Source organism: Bombus fervidus, chromosome 7 (assembly GCF_041682495.2).
Source record: "Bombus fervidus isolate BK054 chromosome 7, iyBomFerv1, whole genome shotgun sequence".
Classification (NCBI taxonomy): domain Eukaryota; kingdom Metazoa; phylum Arthropoda; class Insecta; order Hymenoptera; family Apidae; genus Bombus; species Bombus fervidus.
The window spans coordinates 792,337-814,587 of record NC_091523.1 but is presented as its reverse complement, the minus strand read 5'-3'; the positions used below and the strand labels follow the sequence as shown (position 1 = coordinate 814,587).

Genomic DNA, 22,251 nt, shown 5'->3' with positions numbered 1-22,251 from the left:
TATTATCGCGAGTAACGCGTAACATAGATATTTACATGTTTGCATCGATGTTATCCTCGTCTCGTTCCCCTGCCCCAGTCCCTAGTTAGCCAATTTTCCAGTTTATATCTTTCAACTGACTTTCTTTGTAGCCTTCGTTCTCAGTCAAGCGTTACTGCTGAACTCAGTAACGTAAATACAGGACGAAAAGTAGCGGGACACATCTGACGCGAAGTTCCAAGGACAAACAAGAAGGAAAGCCTGGCGAAAGTCGTGGAGTCGGATTGGATTGAAAATAAAATGATCGACCGAGAAGATTGCCGACTTATGGGATCAATACGACAAAATGCCGAAATAAATGACTCTGATTCTTGGCACGAAGGATACGATTGCCGATATTTGGAGATGATTCTATCGAAGTGGATCTTCTGATTTTATATTTTACAAATATCATGTAACAAGTAATGATTTTATAGAAGAAATATATGTAACTACACTCAATCCAAGTATATTAATAATAAATTGAAGATTTTTAATTATTTATTAACAAATATTCATTCGCATTGCTTCGTGCGATATATTGAGTATAAAATATTCAATAAGGTTTAAACGAGACAGGTCACAGAATATTGAGCAAAGGCTAATTCTTTTTGATATATTGGTATGTTTTTTTTTTTTTTTTTTTAATATAATTATCAGTCGGATTTGTAGTAATACAGCAATTTTGAAATGTCAAACAATCTTGTTCATATAAATATCTACTCTAACTTAACCTACATTGTTCCCGCCACGTTCAAAGCACGGACATGATCGGAAGCCATACTGCTGAATCTATTAACATTCCAGATGAAACGCATCTTGCTTCCTCTTCTCTTCGTTCTTCTTTCTTTCGTTTCATTGCAGAGTTACAAAAGCATTACGTTTCTCAAGACTTACGATTAATTAAAGAGGTAACGCTCTAATTAATCTAAGGAATGAATTTCATTGAGATTTACATAATTGAGAAATGAGAAAAGCGAGTGAAGAGACTTACGATTAATAGCATGATAAAGTAAACAAGAAGTGAGCCACGGTATGCGATATACTTTCCATTGAAATCGAAACAACCTACGAGCATTTATCGCTCGAGTAGAAGCAATCATTGTCGATAATGACATGGGTCAAGCTCATGACATGGCCTAGATAGACGAGACTGAGTGGAAAATCAACTGAACAGTACTCGTGCTCCCTAACCAGGAAATCATGAGATGGTTTTACGAGTGAAATCCATCCTATAATCAATACCGTTGGTTACTAGAGTAACCAGTTATATTCGAACTGTTCATAAATGAGAAAACTAATCCCATATTTCCTTCCTCGTTACTGACGCATTAACACATGCTTCTGCAATTAACTTCGCTTGAGTAGAATTCCAGATACCTTAGTACGCGGTTAAGCATCTAATTGGTACGTAAATTCTCAGAATTCTTATATTTTTAAATTACAGATATGATCGTAATCGAATGTCAGAATTTGTGATCATTTAAATCGCAATTCTGCGATTTTGTTTCTTCGCGTCCTAATTTATGATCTGTTACGAAAAATATATAATATTTAAAAAAAATATAAATGAACTATAAATCTGCCGAAGTCCTTTATCCACAAAAGAATTATTACTAAAATATAATGGTCTCCTCGTACAACTTTCGTAAATGAAGTTTCCCAACTTATCAAAGTCATTGCCCACCATGTACATTGAGGCTCTGAAATTATTCTCACTCTGAATTAGAACTATGTATAAGAAAAGCTGCACAAAGGCACTAGGAGGTCTCCTACAATAAAAGAAGAAAGAACATTATATGAATACTGAGAAAAGGATTTTTGCAATAAGATAATAACAGTAGGAATAGCAGCAATAGCACCAGCAAGCAATATCATAAAAAGAAAGGAGAAAACGAGCGGAATACAAGAAGAAGTGAAGTTACCTTAAGTGAAAATTTCAAGTTATGTTCTCGAACAGAAACAATCCTCGTATTCTTAAGATATTCTATGATTCGAAAATGTGTGAACACCTCTTTTAGATGAAACAATGTTGAACTACAAATATATTGATGTCCAAATCTAACACGATATGCGTATGTTTAAGAAAACATTTTTTATCTATGCTCAGCGTCGGCTTATCTTCAACAAGGGATGAAAAGTAAGGGAAGCACGAGGCTACTAGTATACACATGACAACCGATAAGCCCGACAGCCAGCATTTAGGCTTACGAGATTCTTGCTTATACATCCATTACGTATCAGCACAACGTGTGTCTTGTTCGAGTCTTACAGCCCAACAGAATTAGATGATCCCGGATAAGAACGTTCATCAGCCGTACGTATCGCCACTGCTACTGCATATGTACTGTCTGAGCTGGTTATTCTAATTACCGAGGATATAAAATATTGGAAAATCCATGGAAAATATGAATGAATGAAATTAATGAATAAAATGAATGAATATGAATGAAAGTATGAAACGATTCCCATCACAGAAATTTCTTACGAAAGCTTCAGAGATTAGAGAATTTCTAATTTTTAATGAGAAAAAAGCGCGATATATGCACCTTAACGATTATTCGATGATTCTAAGGAAAGAAGATGAATTATTAGTTTACAGTTTCTCAAACGAAGATAAGGGAAACTATGAATCGTTATTGTAGATTTTGAGAGTGACACGTGATAATCAAAGAAAGAAACTTAATTTCCTTATCTCGATAAAAAACGAATATAGAAACTAGAGACGAAAATAATGTAAACTGTAAGTCCTTTTTTATCGAAAATAGTAGCAAGATAATTCTGACAAAATAATCTGAGTATTAAAAAGCGACTAATATTTAAAAATTCACGATCGAAGCTAAATCGTTTTGATTATTGATTCACTTTGGAAATTCACTGGCGAGCTAAACGAAAATAATTTTTTATGCGTGGAAATACATACTGCACACGTTCGGAATAATAGCACGAGACAACGAGCAGTTAACTGCTATTCGAACACCACTATGGAAAATGCAATAAAATGAAAATTAATAGCATCATAATTCAGGCCATTTAAATTGCAAAACTGTCTTACGTCAGGGACTATTAACTCAAACCTAACCGATGTCGGATATATTCGCTACATGATGGAAGATTAAAGATATGCTTTTGAACGATACAGAGCGAGCGTTGACATCTGTTCAATAGCACAAGAAGGAAACGTTACAACCATCGAAGGAAATGAAAGATATCCTTGTTAGTGTTCGTAGATTGTGGAAACCAGATGATGTAAAATAGAAATGCTTATCCTATTTACTTTGTATGTACGGATGGAATGTCTGACGTTTCAACTACTCGAGAAACTAGCGTATCTTACATCGTTCGGAATATATCGTAGAAATGGGACCGATTTTAATAAAACACTTGTACATGTACAAAATATATCGTATAGAATTTTTAGAGGCACTACTTAATGTCTTGGATACGTAACAGTATAATATATACACATTTAAATGAAATGTGTATAACCATTGATTTATGGTATGCAAAGTGCTCGATGTAAAATGAAGTTTGGTGTAGAAAGAAAGCAACTTGAACATGAAGAGAAAAAGTCACAAGAAATCAATTACCGAGTTAAACTTATGAAACACTAGTATCGTAATTTTTGTCAGAAAGTAATACTACTAATTATGTACAAGTAGATAAGCGAATGACTTAAAGAAAAAGGCGCTAGCTAAATGTTTAACTTTAAGATCCTTCTTATCTCGTGACCATATATTTAAAACACGGTACATAAGAAACCTTTGATATCACGTACGGAAGAACGTATTCTTTGTTTCTAGAAAAACAGCTCGCGGCAAAAGTGCTAGGACTAAATCTCGATGTTTCGGACGAAAGATCATACGTGTAGTTCTGACACGCTAAGATTAAACGACACTGTACCAGCTGACGAAACAAGAGTTTTATCTCTTCATCCAAACCACTCCCAAATCGATACATTTCGCAAGTCACGCTATGGAGCAACGTTATACGAATTACATCTATCACCACAGCTATGTATACATACATATCTCCCTTTCAAATTGGCTCTTTCATCACGAAATTTCGCGTAGCGGAAAGAAGAAAAGAGGAAACATGGACTAACAAAACGTGAGGTTGAAAACGTAAACCGAAACGATGTCACAAGAGTCATTGACCTCCCTTTATGTTAACAAATACGCTGCGCTAACAAGCTAGCTGTCGCGGAGAGGCCCGCAAGCAGTCACCTATGTCGCTGGAAATAAATTAGACGCCCCTTTCGACCTAGTTGCGTAATTAAGGCCCCCTTTAGCAGCTTTCAAACGAACGAGGAAGAGCCAAAGAGGGACAAGGACAGCCAGCCATCAGTCAGCTGACCGATCGACTCCCTCTTCTTCCTGTTCTTCTGTCCTCGTTCGCCTCGGATCGCCCGTCTCACGGTGGCCTCGTGCTGTACCCTTTCCAGCCCAACAGCATACCATTTAGCCCTTTTCATTCACCAACCCGTCGTACGCAGCATCTTCATCGTTCGCTCAACCTTTAGGGTTATCGTTTTCTCTTCTTCTGCCGTTCTTTCAAACAATTTAGCAACGTAACCGAATTAAAGAATCGTCTCAATCGATCAAAAAATTCAACGCCGGGAAGAAGTCGTATCCACGGTACGTTGTTTCGACGTCGTGATTCGACAGTGCAATTCCAAGGCAATTCCTCGTTTCCAATCGCGATACCACCATTGCATCCGGATTAATAGCGATAGGCGTGCGCAGAGATGAAGGAGAAACGTGCGCATCGTGGAATATTAGTTCGCGAGCTAGACGACACGACGGTACGCGCGAGCTGCTTTCTACGTAATCTACGTTTCTTTAATCGCGGATTTCGACGACCTCGACGATCCAAAATTGAAGCGACCGCGGAGTCTGCTATTCCATTACCTCCGTTCTAATATGTACTCGGCGAAATTAAATTGGCCCCGTGACAACCGACACAACGTATTTTATAGGTTTTTCTGTCGTATTTTGAATCGCGTTTTGATATCGCGTACACCGTCCAGGGAGAATCATGGAATTATAATCGAATCTCGTGACGGTTGGTGTGAAACACGACGCCCTCCGCCACTTCTTACCCCTGTCGTCACCGCCTCACGGCACTGTAACCCCGCTTCGGTGCGCACACGCTGCGTCATTAGCGGCCCGTTAATACGCAACTTAACGCTTACCCAATTCAACCCAGACCTACCTAACGGCCTATTTATAGTGTACTCCGCGGTGTACCGCGCTACTAATTGGCGTTAGTTTAAGAGTGGCTGCACGAACGACGATCGACCATCCTGTACCAACCAACCAGCTTACCTTCTCATCCCGTTCGTCTAGATCATCGATGATGAGACGACATTTACACCGTGACAAAACACGAGATCGCGTATAATATATGCGGGTAAAAAGAAGAGTGGATTTGACCTTACAACTCGTATTCTCGTTTTGTTTATCGTGTACAACGATAACCGGTGAGCAACATCTCTCATACAAAATCACCGGCACTCTTTACGAAACGTTTCCGCAAACAGTGCACGAACGCGCACCAAAAATAGAACTGCAACGAGCGAAGAAGCTGCATGGAAATCCCCGCGATACGAAATCGCTCGTTAACGCCGCAACATCCCCAAAAGACGCTGACAAATTTTCATCGTTTCTCTAGCCACGCATCTCCTTTTCCCTTCCGTCGCCAGCTGTACACCCGTTTGCCCATTAAAACGGCCGGCTGCAATTACGTTTAAAAATAGCGAGAGAGTCGAGGAGAGTCTGTTGCGCTCGATTGCATCAGACACCGTGACGACCAAGACGATTACAACGACAACGAAGCCGAGAAAACGTCACAAAAGTTTTTGCTACGCTTCGTTTGGAATCGCAGTGTTTCTCTTTAAATCGCAGCTGATAACGTTCTCGTTCTCGTTCTCGTTTCGGAGCTCGTTTCCGTCTCGACTGAACAATTATCAAACGAGACAGTTGCAGTTTATTATTCCGAATATTTGAAGCACCAACGTGACACATGAAAAAATTGCAAGAAAAAGCGATAAATATATTTTAATCCGAAGAGAGTCGGTGATAATCGTGTCTATATATGTACATTGTCAGTCATAAATCATCAGACGCTTTGTTTATTTGGGTTAGGGAGAAATGCACATCGTAGTTACATGAATAAAGTTGGCAATTATTAATCACGCGTGTTATCAAGAAATGTAATTTATACTATATTTTGAAGATCGCATTACGAACCTAATTTAATAAACATTATGTTTAAAGTTAACAAAAATCCGATGACCTATGAACAGGACTCTATAAGAATTGAATTGACCGCACTTGGATTAGGAAAAATAAATAAATATAAACTAGCTACTAAATCTCGTCTAGTACATTTAACATAACTATATATAATACCTATAATAATATGCAACAGTGATTTCAGACAATTCACGAGACAAAAAGAACTGTAATCAAACACAAAATGGCTGTTAAAAGCCAGTAAGCGAACAAACGTTTTACCTACGTATATATCGTTGCATCGAAAAATATAGTTTGATAAAGTTCGATTAAAAACAAAATATTCCAGAATAAGACGATTTACATCGCTTCCATCGCAATCCGTTGCTTGTACACGAAACAATAAATTATTACGTACGCTGGAAATTGTAAAAACGGTACGTGGTAGCTGGGACTATGACAGAAAGCAATTTGAATTGGACGCTTTCATCTCGGTGTACACGTTTTTCGTCAGCACAACACCGTTGTATTGCCGCTAACCGACGCGACGTGACGCAGAAAGCGATGAAAGTTAGGTGCAAACTGATGCATGTTTGTAAGATTGAACCGTTGTCCCACAATGTTTTGACAATACCTGGAACCGACCCAAAGTGCCAAGTAACCATTTGAATGACTTGAAATTTCGCCGGACAATCAAGACCACGTGCGTACAAGAAATACAACCTACTCGACAAATCCCATTGTACATTGCTACAATGTACAACGTACAATGTACGCTTAAGTACGTTAAAACATATTTGTCATTTGTAAAAATATTGATAACTAATACAAACGACTTGATAAGAATTGTTTACGAAACATAGTTAATAGATCTTCGTGGCAGTTCATCTAAATATCGGAAACGAGATGACTCTAGTTAATATATTTAGTATTATTTCAAATATTACAATTCGTTTTCCAAGATAGCCATAACTACTAATTGTAATAGCGAAATGGATAAAATCATCGATGTCGAGAGAGACAACGGACTTGCTGGACACTTGTATATCCAGTGGATCGAGGCGCTTCAACACAAACCGGGGTAATTTTCATCGGAGCGGGTTCGACGCTCGAAATCGCGTCAAGCTGAAGGGCCATTGGTGTCGAACACCATCGCGCTCGATATCTCTACAAACTATTTTTACGTAACCACGAACGTAACCGAGAAAAACTTTATTGAACATATAGCCACACGTATATACGAGAGCATACGCTTTTACGTTTACGAAACATCAATTAAAAAGCCTTGTGGAAAGTATATATACGTAAAATAGCGTAGGACTTCCTGGAATCACGGGGAACACGGTGGATTAAGGTAACACGGCTCGTAATGTCTGCGAATTACGGTAAACAAAAGGGCAAACGTAAAACACGGCACAAAAAATATCACAACAAAAAATACATCTTGGGTATCCTTCTACGATCGAGCACGTGTTCGCGTTAAATTGCGACGCGTACACGTATGCAACTGCAAGCGATAAAATCATAAAAGGCGAGATTATGGCTCGGGCCACGATAACTTTGGATACGACGCAAACAACCAGCCACTGAAAAATGTAATTGCTCGAAAGCGTGACTACCGGAGATCCGAGACCTTAAATGGCGCACTGAAGACAATCGTACTGGGATGCAGATGGCGACCAGATCCTGGAAAGCGATATTTTGAGGAAATATTGCGGAGAAATAGTATACGGTAAGATAAAGCACGCAAGAAGCAGAATCTTCGTTGAAGAGCCAGAAAACAGACGTTTGACAAAATAACTCTGAGTCTGGTTCTTTGTCAGTCAGTTAAACGTTGCAGCAAAACAAGGAGAATTGTTATTAGTTAAAAGAACAGCGAAGACCGTTGCCATCTTTCTCAGTTCTGGCTATATAGCTTCCGTTACGCATAATATGTCGTTACTTTGCCATCGCACGGCACAGTCGTAAACGCATAATCGCTGATGAGCATTATTCACGTAAAGTCGCGTAAAGTGAAACAAACAAAGCCACACGAGTAATGCGTATTAAACAAAATGCAATAAATCGACGATTTTATTTCCTAGGTGTAATGATTTCGAAGTTTAAAACCTTCTTATAACTCTTGATATTTGCAGTATTCTAACTAGAAGACATACATCAATGTCGATCATTGATTGGGAAAAGTCTCGCTAACTATCCACGCTCTTCATTCATCAAGCCCCGTACAATTTCTCCGACAAATTACACGTTACGCCTTGTTTCACTGGCAGATTCGTCGATGCCGATGATTAATACGTAATCGCTCTTTGTACAGAGAACCGCATTTTGAAATCACATTATGTATAATATGTACATTGATATACGTAGTGCGAATAACCGATTGAATTGGCAAACACCGGCGCGCAGTTAGGAACGTCTGTCGTCACAATAGGCTGAAACCCTCTGCGGGAATCAAACATAAACGAACGTGCGGTCCCGACGATTGGATTTTGAACGGAACACCGCTCTCCAACTCTTGCGTGCGAGACAAGGATATGACTTGACGAAGGAAGGTTTTTTGAGAGATACAAGGACTAGAAATCAATCACTATGCTAGGCTCAAGTTCCAGATTCGACGTTGAAACGTGCAAAAGAGTGAAATCGGGTAGATTCGTAGGAAAAGAGTTTATAAAATAAAATGGTAAATGAAGTAAATTGCATTGAAAATATCATTTCTAATTTTGTTCATATTAGGATTCGAATTGATAGTTGTTATAGCTCTTATAAATATTAATATTCACGAAATAAATAAAAACTTGATAAAATAATTCAACAATTTCACTAAAAAATACACCATGCACCTATATATTTATGTGTAGCCTCTTTTTATAGAAAGTTGCCCAATTCATTTTTATAAAAATTACTGTACTCATTCGGATCCCAGTTTCAAAACAGAAGAAATCTGAATGAAAGAAGAGAAACTATTTTTTCACGAAGTCGGTCGATGAAACGAAATCATGAACATTTTTCGCAGAAGGTAATCTGTAATTCGAAGTTCATAGAAGGAAAGAAAAGAATTGTCAGAGCCAACGAAAGGATTTCATTGGTAGGCGGGAGTTTGCGTAACATACCGCCAACTCGGTAACGGAACCAGCGCTTCCGTATTACGTTCCAACATGCGGGATTATGCGGCTCGTAATGCGACACTGTCTCGTGAACCTCGCGAAACTTCGTGCGCCACGATGATCGGTGAAACGAACTCGAGCTCCATGGATTCGCGAGGACTGCGAGTCGCACGCTCGTCGCGCTTCGAACGGTCGTGCCGCGACGCACAGCAAAATCTTCCGTGTCCGACTGGCTCCACATGGACACGCTAACGCGGAAAGAAGAACAACAGAGTTTTTCTTCCATATCCTCTGTTTTTTCTTTTTTCTGTGACAACCAGCTAGGCCGCCTCGCCAACGGCAAACGTTTTTTCAATAGGAAAAGTGAATATGAAAAGAGAAGAGAGGGAAAGAAAGAGAGGGAGGGAGGGAGGGAGAGAGAGAGAGAGAGTGAGAGTGAGAGTGAGAGAGAGAGAGAGAGAGAGAGAGAGAGAGAGGGAAAGGAGTACTGGCTGTGATAGCTAATGGAATTTATCGCGGGCTATCTTGAATTTTTATGTTCTCAGAAGTAAATGGTTGAAGTTTGCAAACTTGTTCCATGTGTTTAATTGAGGATTAAATATTTTATTTCATGAGCATAGATATTAGAAATTTCCGAAAAACGTGTGTGTAGGATTTTTAAATAATAAAAGAAATGAGAACACTAAAATCCATAAGGAGTCTTACGAGAAAGATATGGACCGCGCTAGAATATAAGTATCATTCGTTTTACTATTCATCTTTATTTTTATTTCCATTCTATTTTTATCTTTATTCTATTTCTATCTTTATTTTTATCCTATGATGCTACCACAAATTTTACAGATTCCTATACATGTTTCAAATTCTATCGCATTTTTTCCTCAACGATAATGCAAGGTATTTATAGCCCTGCACTTGTCGGACATCACAGAAAGGAAGCACTTTCGAACTCATATTTACGTAATAGCTTTTTATCCTAAAGCTGAATCAAATACTAGTCCTCAAACCTTGTCTGTTTATACTTGAAATTCTCTGTACAGTTATAATATTTGATCAAAGTCACACACTTTTATTCCTTGATAAAATAAATCTATATCAACCTGAAACGTTTCTATTAACCAACGTGAATGAACCTATAAAAATATCGCTGGAAAGAGGGCAAAGAACTTCTTGACCCGACCCAATCATTTTCCGCGAATACAATTATTGCTATTACACACATACTGTTTTAGAAGTAACTCGTTTCATGCTCGCGAACCGCGATAAACCGTAGAAGCAATATACTGCGACGCTCGTAGGCGCTTTCCCACGGTTACAGCGCGGTGCACATCGCATCTTTGTACCTATGAACTTTTGCGGAACACAGTACAGCGACGCAAAACACAGTTTACGACGGTGCGCCGTGAAATGGCCGGACGACTGCTCCGCTTTTTCTACCTCAGACGCGCTTTCTCGTAGCGTCACTGATGAAAGGAAGGCTAAACCGGTGGAAATGGAGCGCGAACGTGGCATCGATCGATCATTGTTCCTCGATAATTCGTCGGCAAATTCGTCCTCGTCCAACGTCCGAAGCGCTTCCACGAATTTATTTTCAACCTTGCGCGTAAATTTAATCTACGAGCCGATGACCCTAATGGGAAAAGATACACGTGGCGAGGAACTATGCAACGAACGGTTAACTTTTCTTGCACGTCATCCTCTTTTTTTCTTTTCGTATCTTTTTCTTTCATTTTTCGTCGCGCAGAATGGACTTGCAGGAAGACAGAGTCGGACTAAGCAAACTACGAAATAACGAGGAAAGGACAAAGTGAGATGGTGATACGCTACTTACGTAACTGCGGCAAATAACGCTAATGAGCCTACTCCAACTTCGTTCCTTTTATTCTTTTTCCAGGAGAATCGCTAACGCGAAGTCACGAAAACTATTTCAGCGGTGCGTAATTAAGAAAGAACGAAACCGACTCGTTTGCCAAAATATTAGCCCGGCGAACGAACAACCGCGACATAACCCGGAACAACACCTGCCGACCAGATTATATAACGTCTGAGAATTTGCTTCAGCGCGGCCGTTTGAACATTATCATGGTATGTTAATGATCGGAACAATCAGCAAACGTAAAAGTTACGTAACTCTATCGTGTATCAGTTAATGAAACGGTAGCTGCGGTTAATAATCTACCGCCACCGAGGAGATATTAAGAGTACGCCTTCGAATTAATTTTATCGTTTTTGGAACGTTTATCGGGCAGTCTTCGTTTTCTTCCATATGGTAGTAATTGGATAATACACTCAATTACTTTAATCGCGCAGCTACCGGTGTAGCGAGTTTTCACTTTCTATACATGAATAAGATACATATTAATACTTCTTTTTCAAATCTAGCACACGTGCGTACAATCAGCAGTTTCTAATAATAATCACGATCTAAAAGTTTTATTTTCAAGTTTATTTACAATCATTCTTCAATTTCGTATAAAGTTAATAGTTTGATTAACCAACAATAGGATACAATAGAATATCCAAATGATTCTATACACGATATTGAAAAAAGTATTTTACAAAATGTGGAACAATGAAATAGATTCAAACTCGAAACTCGTGAGTATATCAGAAAATACCTATCACATGCTCAAACTGATAAGATATCGCGGAAACGCCATTGTAAATACGTAACGTACGCATTCCCGCCATAAAAATTTCGCGGAAGTAGTTGGCGGTTTCTAAGTAGCCAAGATCGTTTCGCAATAATATTGCTTGCGGCCGCGTGACATGATTATATTAATTCGCGCAAGAACGGTTTTGTTCCTTCGCCTGATGCACGCCTTTCCTACGAAGCAATATCGTTTCCTTCTCGAGGTTAGTCGCAGCACGCCGCGAAATTAGCGCTGATTTTAGGTCGAAACAGGTAAATCTCCTAGATTTCCTATGAATTCGTCACGCAAAATGGCAAAAGGCACGAAAATAGAAAAAGCAAAGAGAAACAAAAAAGGGGCGAATTTTTTTCGATTGTATTTGAAAGGTTAATTAAATGTCACGTATTTAACATGTATTTTACCGCAAATTCTGTACGATAATAGACGAACATTCTTTTGTGTAATTGAATAATTCCGCAGAGAGAAGGAGAAAGAACCTTTAATTGGAGCCGACCAGGAGAAAAACCGTGTAGAGCGTCCTAACGTTGCATCGCTAATTATGTCACGAACCTATCTGACCGTAGTCAGAAATAATTGCTACACGATCAAAGAATTTAATACCTAGTCTTATTCTGGCATGTTATATTGCGTATCGTACCTCTATCAACGATTATCTCTTTGAAATTATTTCACGAAATTGAAGGTTCGTTCGCCCTCAAAAAGCGAAAAAGAAAGAAAACGATCTCCATCCCAAATGGAAAACTTGTGACGAAAAAGTTCTTCTATTCTCTCGACAAAACATTTACGTCCCTATTCTATGAAAAACAATTTTATTTCTAAAAAAAAAGAGATGCTCGTCGTCTCATTTATCGGTCTACGTTCTTGTCATCTATATAAAACGTCTACTTTATCAGCCATTTAACTTACGACTCAGAAAAACTTTCAATGCTAGAAGATCGAACGTGATTTCTCCGATGATTTCACATAACGAATGTTCATATGGTTATAAGTTACAACACACGAGAGCCTGTCGCATTTTTCACGATTTCGTCGTTGCCGTGGCAATTTCTCAAAATCGCGCGTCACGCACGGCCCGTGTTATCAATTATTCTCGTGAATCTTATCGCGGTCCGTTCGAGAACATTTTACATAGGGCCATTTTTTTCGTCGACAGTCGAAAGGCGCGCGTGACGACTCGTGGCCATTTGGTCGCGGCACGATTATCGTTCCGCGTTCCAGCCTCTCGTTGAGGCAATTCTTTTTCTCGCTCTACCCTTCCCTCTCCTTCTCTCCTACGCCCAACTGGCACGAGTCTCTTAACGAAGATAAAAGGACTGCTAACTCGAACCTCGAACACTCGAACACGCGAGCAAGCGGCCAAGCGAGCCCCGTCAAAAGGAACGCCTCGAATTTGCACGTGCTCCTCGTCATTACCTCATCGACCATGCACGCTCCCTTCGTTCCTATAGAGCAGCTTCTTTTCATACAGAAGGACCACTTATTCATTCGTCCTGAATATTTTATCCTAATTTTTCAAATCTACTCTTCTTTTTCCTTTTAATTTTTCCATAACGGGTAAATTTTAGACAATGCAATTGTTTGCGAAAGGTTGGGTTACTATACGATATAACTTTGAGATCATACGATCTGCATGAATAACTGTTCTCTGCTCTTTATAGGAACAATTCTCATAGCCTTTATCATAAACTTGCATCGATGATTGGTCATTCAAATAATCGCGAGTAGCCTATATGCTATATTAATTACAATTTTTAAACGATTACCGAGTTGCTTTATATCAATTATCTTCCTAGTTTATATAGTTGCACCAGAATGATTATGTTATGTAAGATGTTTTTATAGTTGCTTCAGAATAATTAATTATGTGAAAATGTCGAATTACGTCTAATTATTCAATTCTCAAATTAACTACAACTTAATTATTTATAATCCTTTACTCCAATAATGATAGTAGTTTCACATTAAAGGTACTAAAAGAGCTATTTTACTAATTTTAACTTTTCTCCAAATCATTTTGATATAAATCACGAAATCTATCGTAGCATTTAACCGTCACGCCATCTTTTTTATTGCCTAATACAATACTGATATAAAATGTCCCTGTTACATTCAGAATATACATCTCTAGGGTCGATATGAGAAACGTATTTGTATCTCACTTGTTCCTTTCTTTTAATATAAGCGTTCGAAGCACAACGTATGCTACGTAAACAATATTTGAATAATAGATTACTCTCTAAATTTATCGCCAAACTAACCTCTCAACACATACGTTCGAATGTAAACGAAATGTACAACATACGAATGACAGGTATTTCCTCTATACAGTATCGCTCTAAAGATCAATAAAAAAACCTTATTCGATCATACCTTATTTCCGCTCATCCCGGATCACTCCGAAACATCAAACACAACACAAAATAAATTAAAACCATTCACTACCGCGCAAAAGGGAACGTATGGGCGACGACGTTTAAACTAATAGGGCGCGCAAGTGAACTGTAGAAACGTATCGATGCGCGCGCACATTCGAACGATACGAATAGGTAGAACGCGCGATCTCGAGGATCAAAAATCGATATTTTGTTTTCAAACAAAAATATTGACTACATACCTGGACTGGTCTGCCAAGATAGACCACCGATGAACATTTTCCTAGAAAAAGAAAGATGATTCCGTCAGCATCGGCATCAGGTTGCATCTTCTGCAGATGACGAAGGGAGACAGGGGAAACTGCCGACAGAGGGTAACTTCCGGTATCGTGACCCCCTGCGCAGTTTCCGTTTGTCGACGGCAGGTGTCACCACACATCAACCAACAACTGAACAACTCGCGGATTATTTTCTTTCTCATTGCATTAATCATAACCTCATTAAAACACGTCGTTCAATTTACAAAACGTCGCATTCATTTAAAACAGAAACCAAACGATTCACGCGCGAAACACAACAAACACGTGTTCCCCTCGTACCTTGGCGCCTTCTTTGTTCTATATTGATATATATCAATCCTACAAACTTCGATATTGTAACAGAGTTCGTCGGCATTACGGCGTGTTCATTCAAATCTATATTTGACTCTGGTTACTGAGAACTGTATGAAAAAACTTTTGTCCCTTGTTTATGACAGTCCCAAAAAGTACAGGGAAATAAAATATTTCCTTCCCTTTCCCAAGCAATGAATCAAATTCGGACTTATGTTACAAAATCGTAATTATTAATCGATTTATAAGAAACGTTATCGTTAGCGATATTGCAAAAACAAATTGCATTTGTACACTAATCTGAGTTGAGCGGATTCACAAGGATATAGCAAACGCGTGGTCGTAATGTAAATACATTTTAAATACGGATAATTTAAAAATACCGCGTTTAAGTTAGAGCAATAGCTCCTTAAAAACACATATGAGGATTTCTCTTCCCCGTTATTAAGCATATAACGAATGAAATAAAAGCCATTTTATGACACGATAAGATTTCTAATCCGGGTACGAATATTAAGAAATAAATACTACTCCGAGAATTTTGAAACCGGATACCAACACGTTTATTACTCATCCAATAATTACTCTAATCACCGTTACGTACTTCCGTAGATCGGTACGCATTGTTACATGTCACAACGCCAGCAATTATCTCGATTGCCACCAGCCGTCAAAACACTTCTGTTGGAACGATCTTGCTATTTTTACAATACATCGAGCATTCACGAATAAATAACAGCGCCTCATTAGGAACTTACGTCGTGCGCGAATATCTTGGTAGTAAATATGTTCTTATCAATAAACGCATCAATTACGGATAGCAATTGCGACACGAATATAAATCTTTATACAAAATAAATCTGTCTACCGTGTGTTAGCGTCAAAACCTATACCGTTTTTCTACTAATCCACTAACGAATGGATAAGGAAATGCATGCAATTTTTTGCCTCCTATACTTGCGCGTTTGTTTCTTCCGTTTTTTTTTTTTTTTTTCACTCTGCGTTTCAAAAGAAGGTCATAGTACGAGCAACATAATGCGTTGGCATTACTGAAAAGCAAAGATTATCACGGTGAGCAGTATATCCACAAAGATAACATTCTCGCGTTGTGGACGTAATCACGTGGTGGCGCATTTGAACATCGATTTTCCGTGGCACGATATAACCTATTCCCCTCGCCCACGCATTCCTCCCTCCTTGTCGTCTCCCTCCCTCCCTGCATAACCCCCTTCAGTCCTCTCTTTAGGTCTTCGTGATACGAAGAACTGGAGTAGGCTACCGCACTATACCCCGTTGATAGGTTCAGGAGAATTAATAGGACAAACCATTGACCATATGTCGTCGGAATCGATCGCGGAAGATACACCGAGCGATGTTAGCAACCCGTCTAACTTTCCACTGGAATTGCTAAACTTTGTCACCCCCGTGAAACCATTTCAACGTACTCGTTTCTCGACGTGTAGCACGTATACACACGCGACACGCGATTATGTCCATAAAAAACGAAATGTTTCGAGGAGTTTGAACAGGTAACTGATAAACGACTCGGTCTTTCTTTCTGTATTTATTCACGAGTCACGTGGTGAACGCGAAACACTGTGGCCTCAAAGCTGGAAAACTTTCAGTACCACGTGATACACGTTCCCTTTTAGCCCTTCAAAATACACTGGTTTGTCGCGTTTCTCTCAACTCTTCTTCTCAAACGATTCACCCGTCATATTGCTACGTATTTATATTTGAGGGAAAATCATCTGTCACTGTTCTTTGATATCGAGCAGGTTTTTTTCGGAAAACAATGGTTGGCGGCAAATTCAAAGGTGTTAAATCATTTCTCTTTCCCTCCCTGTCTCACCCCTTCCTTTACGACCCCTGCTGCTTCTCCTTCCCATTCATCGAATCTTTCCCCTTCGTTCCCCTCCTTTCCTTTCATCGAGTTTGAGGGGATGTTGAACACGCTGAAAGAAGGCGCCACCGGTCCGAGGAGAGCGCCGTGGCACGCATATTCACGCGCCTGACAAACATAAACACTATACGTTTCACGAATCCGACTGCGCGTTATCGTATAACCACGACGTCGAGACGTAACCCGCGAAAACGATAACTACGACGGCAATGACGACACAATGTCGAGGATGAATTACGGATGATAATATCGTAAACGAACCGACGCGTGTAACGAGCAACACGAGAACGAGCTGTATCACGACGAACGATCCGTATCGAAACCGTATAAGAAGCATCAACATAACAAACACTCGCGCGGAGCAGGGCAACAGAAACACAAGGTAACGAGAACAACACGACGCGCGTTAAATCGTTCGGGCAACGCGCGGCATCAAAACACACTTTTGGTCGCTCTTTCGTTCCGTTTTCACGCACGCTCGATCTCGTTGGTGGTAGATGTAGTGGAGTTCTGTTTTGGGATCAGGATATCCTGGTTTCTCCTACCCTGGATCGTTCGGCACCTCGGCTGGTGAGCCGCTCGCAACGATTTCCTGGTTCTGGGGCTCCATAGCGACGCGCGGCGCACGGCTTGTCGTTATGACAACGCTCTCGCGTGTCCGGGGTTGCAGTGGCTATGGTAACACTAGTACCAGTGGCAATGGCAGCCGGTCTCGCCGATAGCCGTCTCTTGCTTGCTTCTCGTTCTTCCGACTTTGACACACCACGTCGTCAGCCGAACGATGCGCCGTGTGTGTTTGCCTTGTCGATGGCAAAACACCGACTCGACTGGATCCTTCGCGTGTCAACGCTTCCGATGTCACGGCACGACACGCACTTTCACGCGACTTCTATTACTCTCTCGTTGATCCTCGTCCCTCGATTGTTACGTCTACTCGTGTCTCTTTAATCTTCGCGCTCGCTCCTTCGCCTCTATGTTGTTCACCTGTCTCTCTCTGTTTTCCTGGTAGACCGAGTGCGCGGTGCTCCGTCGTTTTCGGAGGCTGCGCGATGGTTTTACGTCGCTTTATCGCGATAAATTATCGACGGTAGGACGGTGGAACGTGGAACGAAACGTACGCGCGGTACGTTTCACAGATCGCACTTTCTTTTACTGTTGTATTTCTTTTTCTTTTTTATTGTTTCGTCCTTTCTTTCTTTCGATTGTGAACAACGAGTCGACAAAGTGTTGTATATCCGCGTTGGTCGCGTCGAGCCGGATCACGACGACGGCGACGACCACGACAACGAGGATGACGACGGCGGCAGCGGTAGCGGAGACGACAACGACAACGAGGACGTGGACGTAGACAAGGAAGATGACGATGACGACGACGGCGAAGACTGCGTCGAAAGCGACGACGATAACGACGGCAACGAGGAGTACAGATCACGACGACGAAAAAACGGGCTGTCGACCTCTCGTTTCTCGGTTTTTCTCACAGTCGGCTTCTCGCTATTTCGCGTTCTTCTTCCCGTTTTTTTTCTTCTTTCACTTTCTCTTCCTTTCTCTCGCGCGCTCTCTCTCTCTCTCTCTCTTTCTCTCTCTCTCTCTCTCTCTCTCCTCTTTCTCTCCACACTCTCCCCTACTACTGACTACTAAAAACTAAGGAGAAGGTGAGAGGTTACGTGGCTGCGCGGTACGGCGACTACTGATGACGGGCGGCGGCCGGTACTCGGACGTGCGACGCGCTCTGCGAGAGGTTCGACGTGACACTGCGCTCTCGGGGCGCGGGGCGAGGGGAAGGGGTGCCGCGGGGCAGAGGGGAGGACTAAACGGCGGAGAAGAGCGGCGGTGGCGGCGGTGGTGGCGACGGCAGCGGTATCGGCGGCAGTAGCGGGGCATACATCGCTTCTCTCTCTTCCTTTCCACTTCGCGTGCCCCTCTCTTTTCTTCCAACTCTACGTCTATCCTGTTTTAACCCGTTCCTTTGCTCTCTGTTCTTATCCGTCGACTGGGGGTGGGGGAGAATCTCGCGCTTGCGCCGTCCCTACCCGCCGGGCCAACCAAACCGGGAAGGGGAAGATCGCGACCGCGTACCCGCCTCCGACCGCGGCCTGTTCGCCTGCTCGCTTGTTCGCTTACTCGCTCGCTTCTTGCCTCGCGAAAAAGTCCGACCACCCGCTCGCCTGCACTACTTGCCCGATTTCTCTTACTTGCCTCTTGTCTCCTTCAAAACGCGCGAGAGAATCTCTTCGCCGATGGACCAGGCCCGACTCAATTCGCATCGCGATTATCACCACGCGAGTTACGCGAAGAGTGCCAAGCAGCAGCGTGCGGCGCCTGGTCAGCCGAGCGAGCGAGAGAACACGAGCGTGCCAATAACGTGAAAACGTTCGTCGCTCCTGCAACTCGACTTTTCACCAACGACCGATGCACGCGTCAGCGATTTTCATGGACGTAATTCTCGCGTATTACAGCCCGCGCGTCGTTCCCAGTTAAACGCTTGACCTTTTATCCTATTACGCTCTTTTCGGTCATGGTATTTGGAGAGCATCGTTCAAGTGGCCAGTCCTTGGTCGGTTTTTCTACCTGAAACACGTACCTGCGCCACGATAGCGTACGATATATTTTTGTTCGAGCCAATTGAGACGTTTGAATGGTTTGCAGGGGTTATAACTATTTACGCTCACCACGAGGATATCCAACTGGTTAGTTACATCTAGCTATCGTATTTTGCTCCGATTGCTCGAACAGTCAGTAGTCGCCACCCTGCTTCACCTCCTTTGATCTCTTGCTGCTCTATACTAATTTATGCTTGTCGTTGATATTTCGAGCGATTTTGACGGATCCGCTTAATTTAGAAAAACATAAAGGAGCACAGGACGAACGATATCGCTGTGTACGCTACGTCAATTACTGGAATGATATAGACTGATAAATAAATGAAAAAGTTTTCGTGAAAATGTAATATATATACATATTAAGCGCAAAACTCGCAGAAATTCGAAAGAAAATATTCAATTCGTTGATTTATGAACATCGTAGAAAGTATAATAAACGAGCTCTTTCTGACCTAAATTCTCTTTTGTTTTTACCGAACTGCTTTAATATTAAAAGCGCTGCAACGAGAGTGCCGTAAAGCAAAAGGAGAATACCAAAAATTGAATAAATGATCGTACTTGTGTCTCAAAGTTTTTCCAAGTTGTAATTATATGCACATTTTAAAAGAAACGAAATCGAAATCCAGGACACACGAAGATATGAAAGGTTGTTCGGAAGTTGCAGTAACTTAAAATCTATCGTATATCAGCACGGAGGTTAAGAGTGGAATTCCATTAACACTACTTTGCATGTATCTCAAAGTGGATGATACTTAAACCATGACATAATACCGCGGTATCGATGAAATTTGTTTTTGATGTTTTTTTTTTTTTTTTTCTTGTCGTTGCATATAAGTCATGCCAGACCTTGAAATCACATGCTGTAAATAAATCGTGCATGTGACTTTGCGAACAATGGGATGCGAATCGCGGTATAGTTCCCTTCTGCTTTTATTTGTTCGAGCAAAGTATCCATAGCTTACAGCCAAACCTTATTAAACCTCGTGTTAGAAAGTAATTCGCTTCATACACATACGCTATGGGTTGAACTTCGATCTTTTGGTTTTGCTCGTACTCGAGAATGTAACGAATACCAATTCGTGTTCAATCATAAATTTATAATTAAGTATGCACAACGCGTTTAACTGTCAGAAGGTGAAATGATGTATCGACTGTTTAATTTGATTTTGTAACATTTTCCATTTGTGCGAACTAAAGTTCAGAAAGTAGGATTAAAAGTTGAATCAACATGGATATTAAATGCCGTTTTATTAAAAGAAAAAAATCAATAACTACTGACGCTTCGTTATCAGCCCACTTCGAAGTAGTATCCATGTTTTATAGAAAAAGGAGAAAGTTCCTATAACCTTTCGACTACAAGCACGCGAGATCACAGCTTTAGAGTTGGTATCATTTCTTTAACCTAGTCAAGGTAATGTCCTTTCGTACAATTATAAAATCAACTGAGATAATCGTGTTACTACTAAAACTAGTCATTATCGACCGATTTTCAAATGCACTAAATTGATATACATATATTTTTCGTGTCGCTAATTGATTAAACCTCGGAGATCTTAATTTTCCGTTTGTCGATTCGTGTCGATATCGTAGAATTATTAAACAAGACCCCATTTTATCTCTAATAAGTTACTATATCCAACGAAACTGATATTAAAATTGTAAGTAAACAATAGAATTTCTTATTATAAAATATTTACTATGTAAATCACTATGTTACTAATGTAAATCACGATCCTTTCCTCTTTGAAGTTGTCGAATCTTTTGAATATTGCTTCTGGCCCCTGTTCTACGAAAGGAGCTCCAAAGCTTTCAACTTATGTTACATACTTTAGAAGGGATACATCGCCATAAAGCGTATAAAAGAGAATAACATTCCACTAGCTTTGTGCATGAAATGTAAAACAATTGGTATTGAAACCTCCCGCGGCTAACGGAACCAACATTTTTCTTAGATTCGCCATATAGCATCACAGTAAATTTCATATCAGAATCCTTTCTTAGACCGTCAGAAAAATCTAAGAAAAAACCAAACTGTCCATACCGTCGAATCAAGATGCCTCTACCAATCATCGACGAGGATCGATCGAAGAGATCTTTGCACGCCACTATCTCTCAAATAGAAGTAATCAATTGCGATGGTAAACGGTTGGCGTAGGAGCCAACAGGCTGAATCAAATCGAATCGAATCGACATTCATGGAAGGTAAGAAGTGATTCCCTTGGTCCGAATCTGTCGCAGTCACGCCCGCATAGTTCTGATGACAGACCCAGAGGACTGTCGGAGACCTGCCAATCACTATCCAGGGATCTTAGCCTGGCGAAGCTGGAGACGAGGTAGCAGAGTGGCACGTAGCCCTGGACGTTTCCTAGCTAGGCCAACGTCCAGGCTATCGCCATTAGTTTACCCTCAAGTCGAGTCCAGCGTCGGATCATACGACCGGTGGCTGCAACGAATTTGCATAATTCGAAAGGGACTCTGCACGCATACTGCGTGAACACGAACGAGCAAACGTATGCGGCCAGTACCATGTGGGCGGACACGTATGCACGTAGTACGTGTGGTCAGATCGTTCAAGGTTCGCCTGATAAGGTATCCGCGGGAAATTAGATTCTATCGTTTCTCTGTGACTGCGATGCATGATTTATCTGGTTCCCTTCGCGGGAAAGGAAAAACATTTATGGTGAGTCGAGTTAGGAGCATGCGGATCGCGAAACTTTAAAATCGATACATCGATTTTAAACTAAGAAACG

General features: G+C 40.8%; 1 protein-coding gene across 7 annotated transcripts in view; it reads right to left on the bottom strand.

The window, feature by feature from the left end:
- Positions 1-18,655, bottom strand: part of Rbp6 (RNA-binding protein 6) — a 765,794-nt gene extending 747,139 nt beyond the window's left edge. For all 7 annotated transcript variants that reach the window (XM_072007202.1, XM_072007200.1, XM_072007204.1 and 4 more), the window contains exons 1-2: positions 17,444-18,655; positions 14,627-14,667 (exon numbers count right to left, since the gene is read on the bottom strand). In XM_072007202.1, the coding sequence (XP_071863303.1) occupies positions 14,627-14,667; positions 17,444-17,508 (106 nt within the window). In that variant the 5' untranslated portion in view covers positions 17,509-18,655. The remainder of the gene's footprint in view (positions 1-14,626; positions 14,668-17,443) is intronic.
- Positions 18,656-22,251: the final 3,596 nt, after the last annotated feature.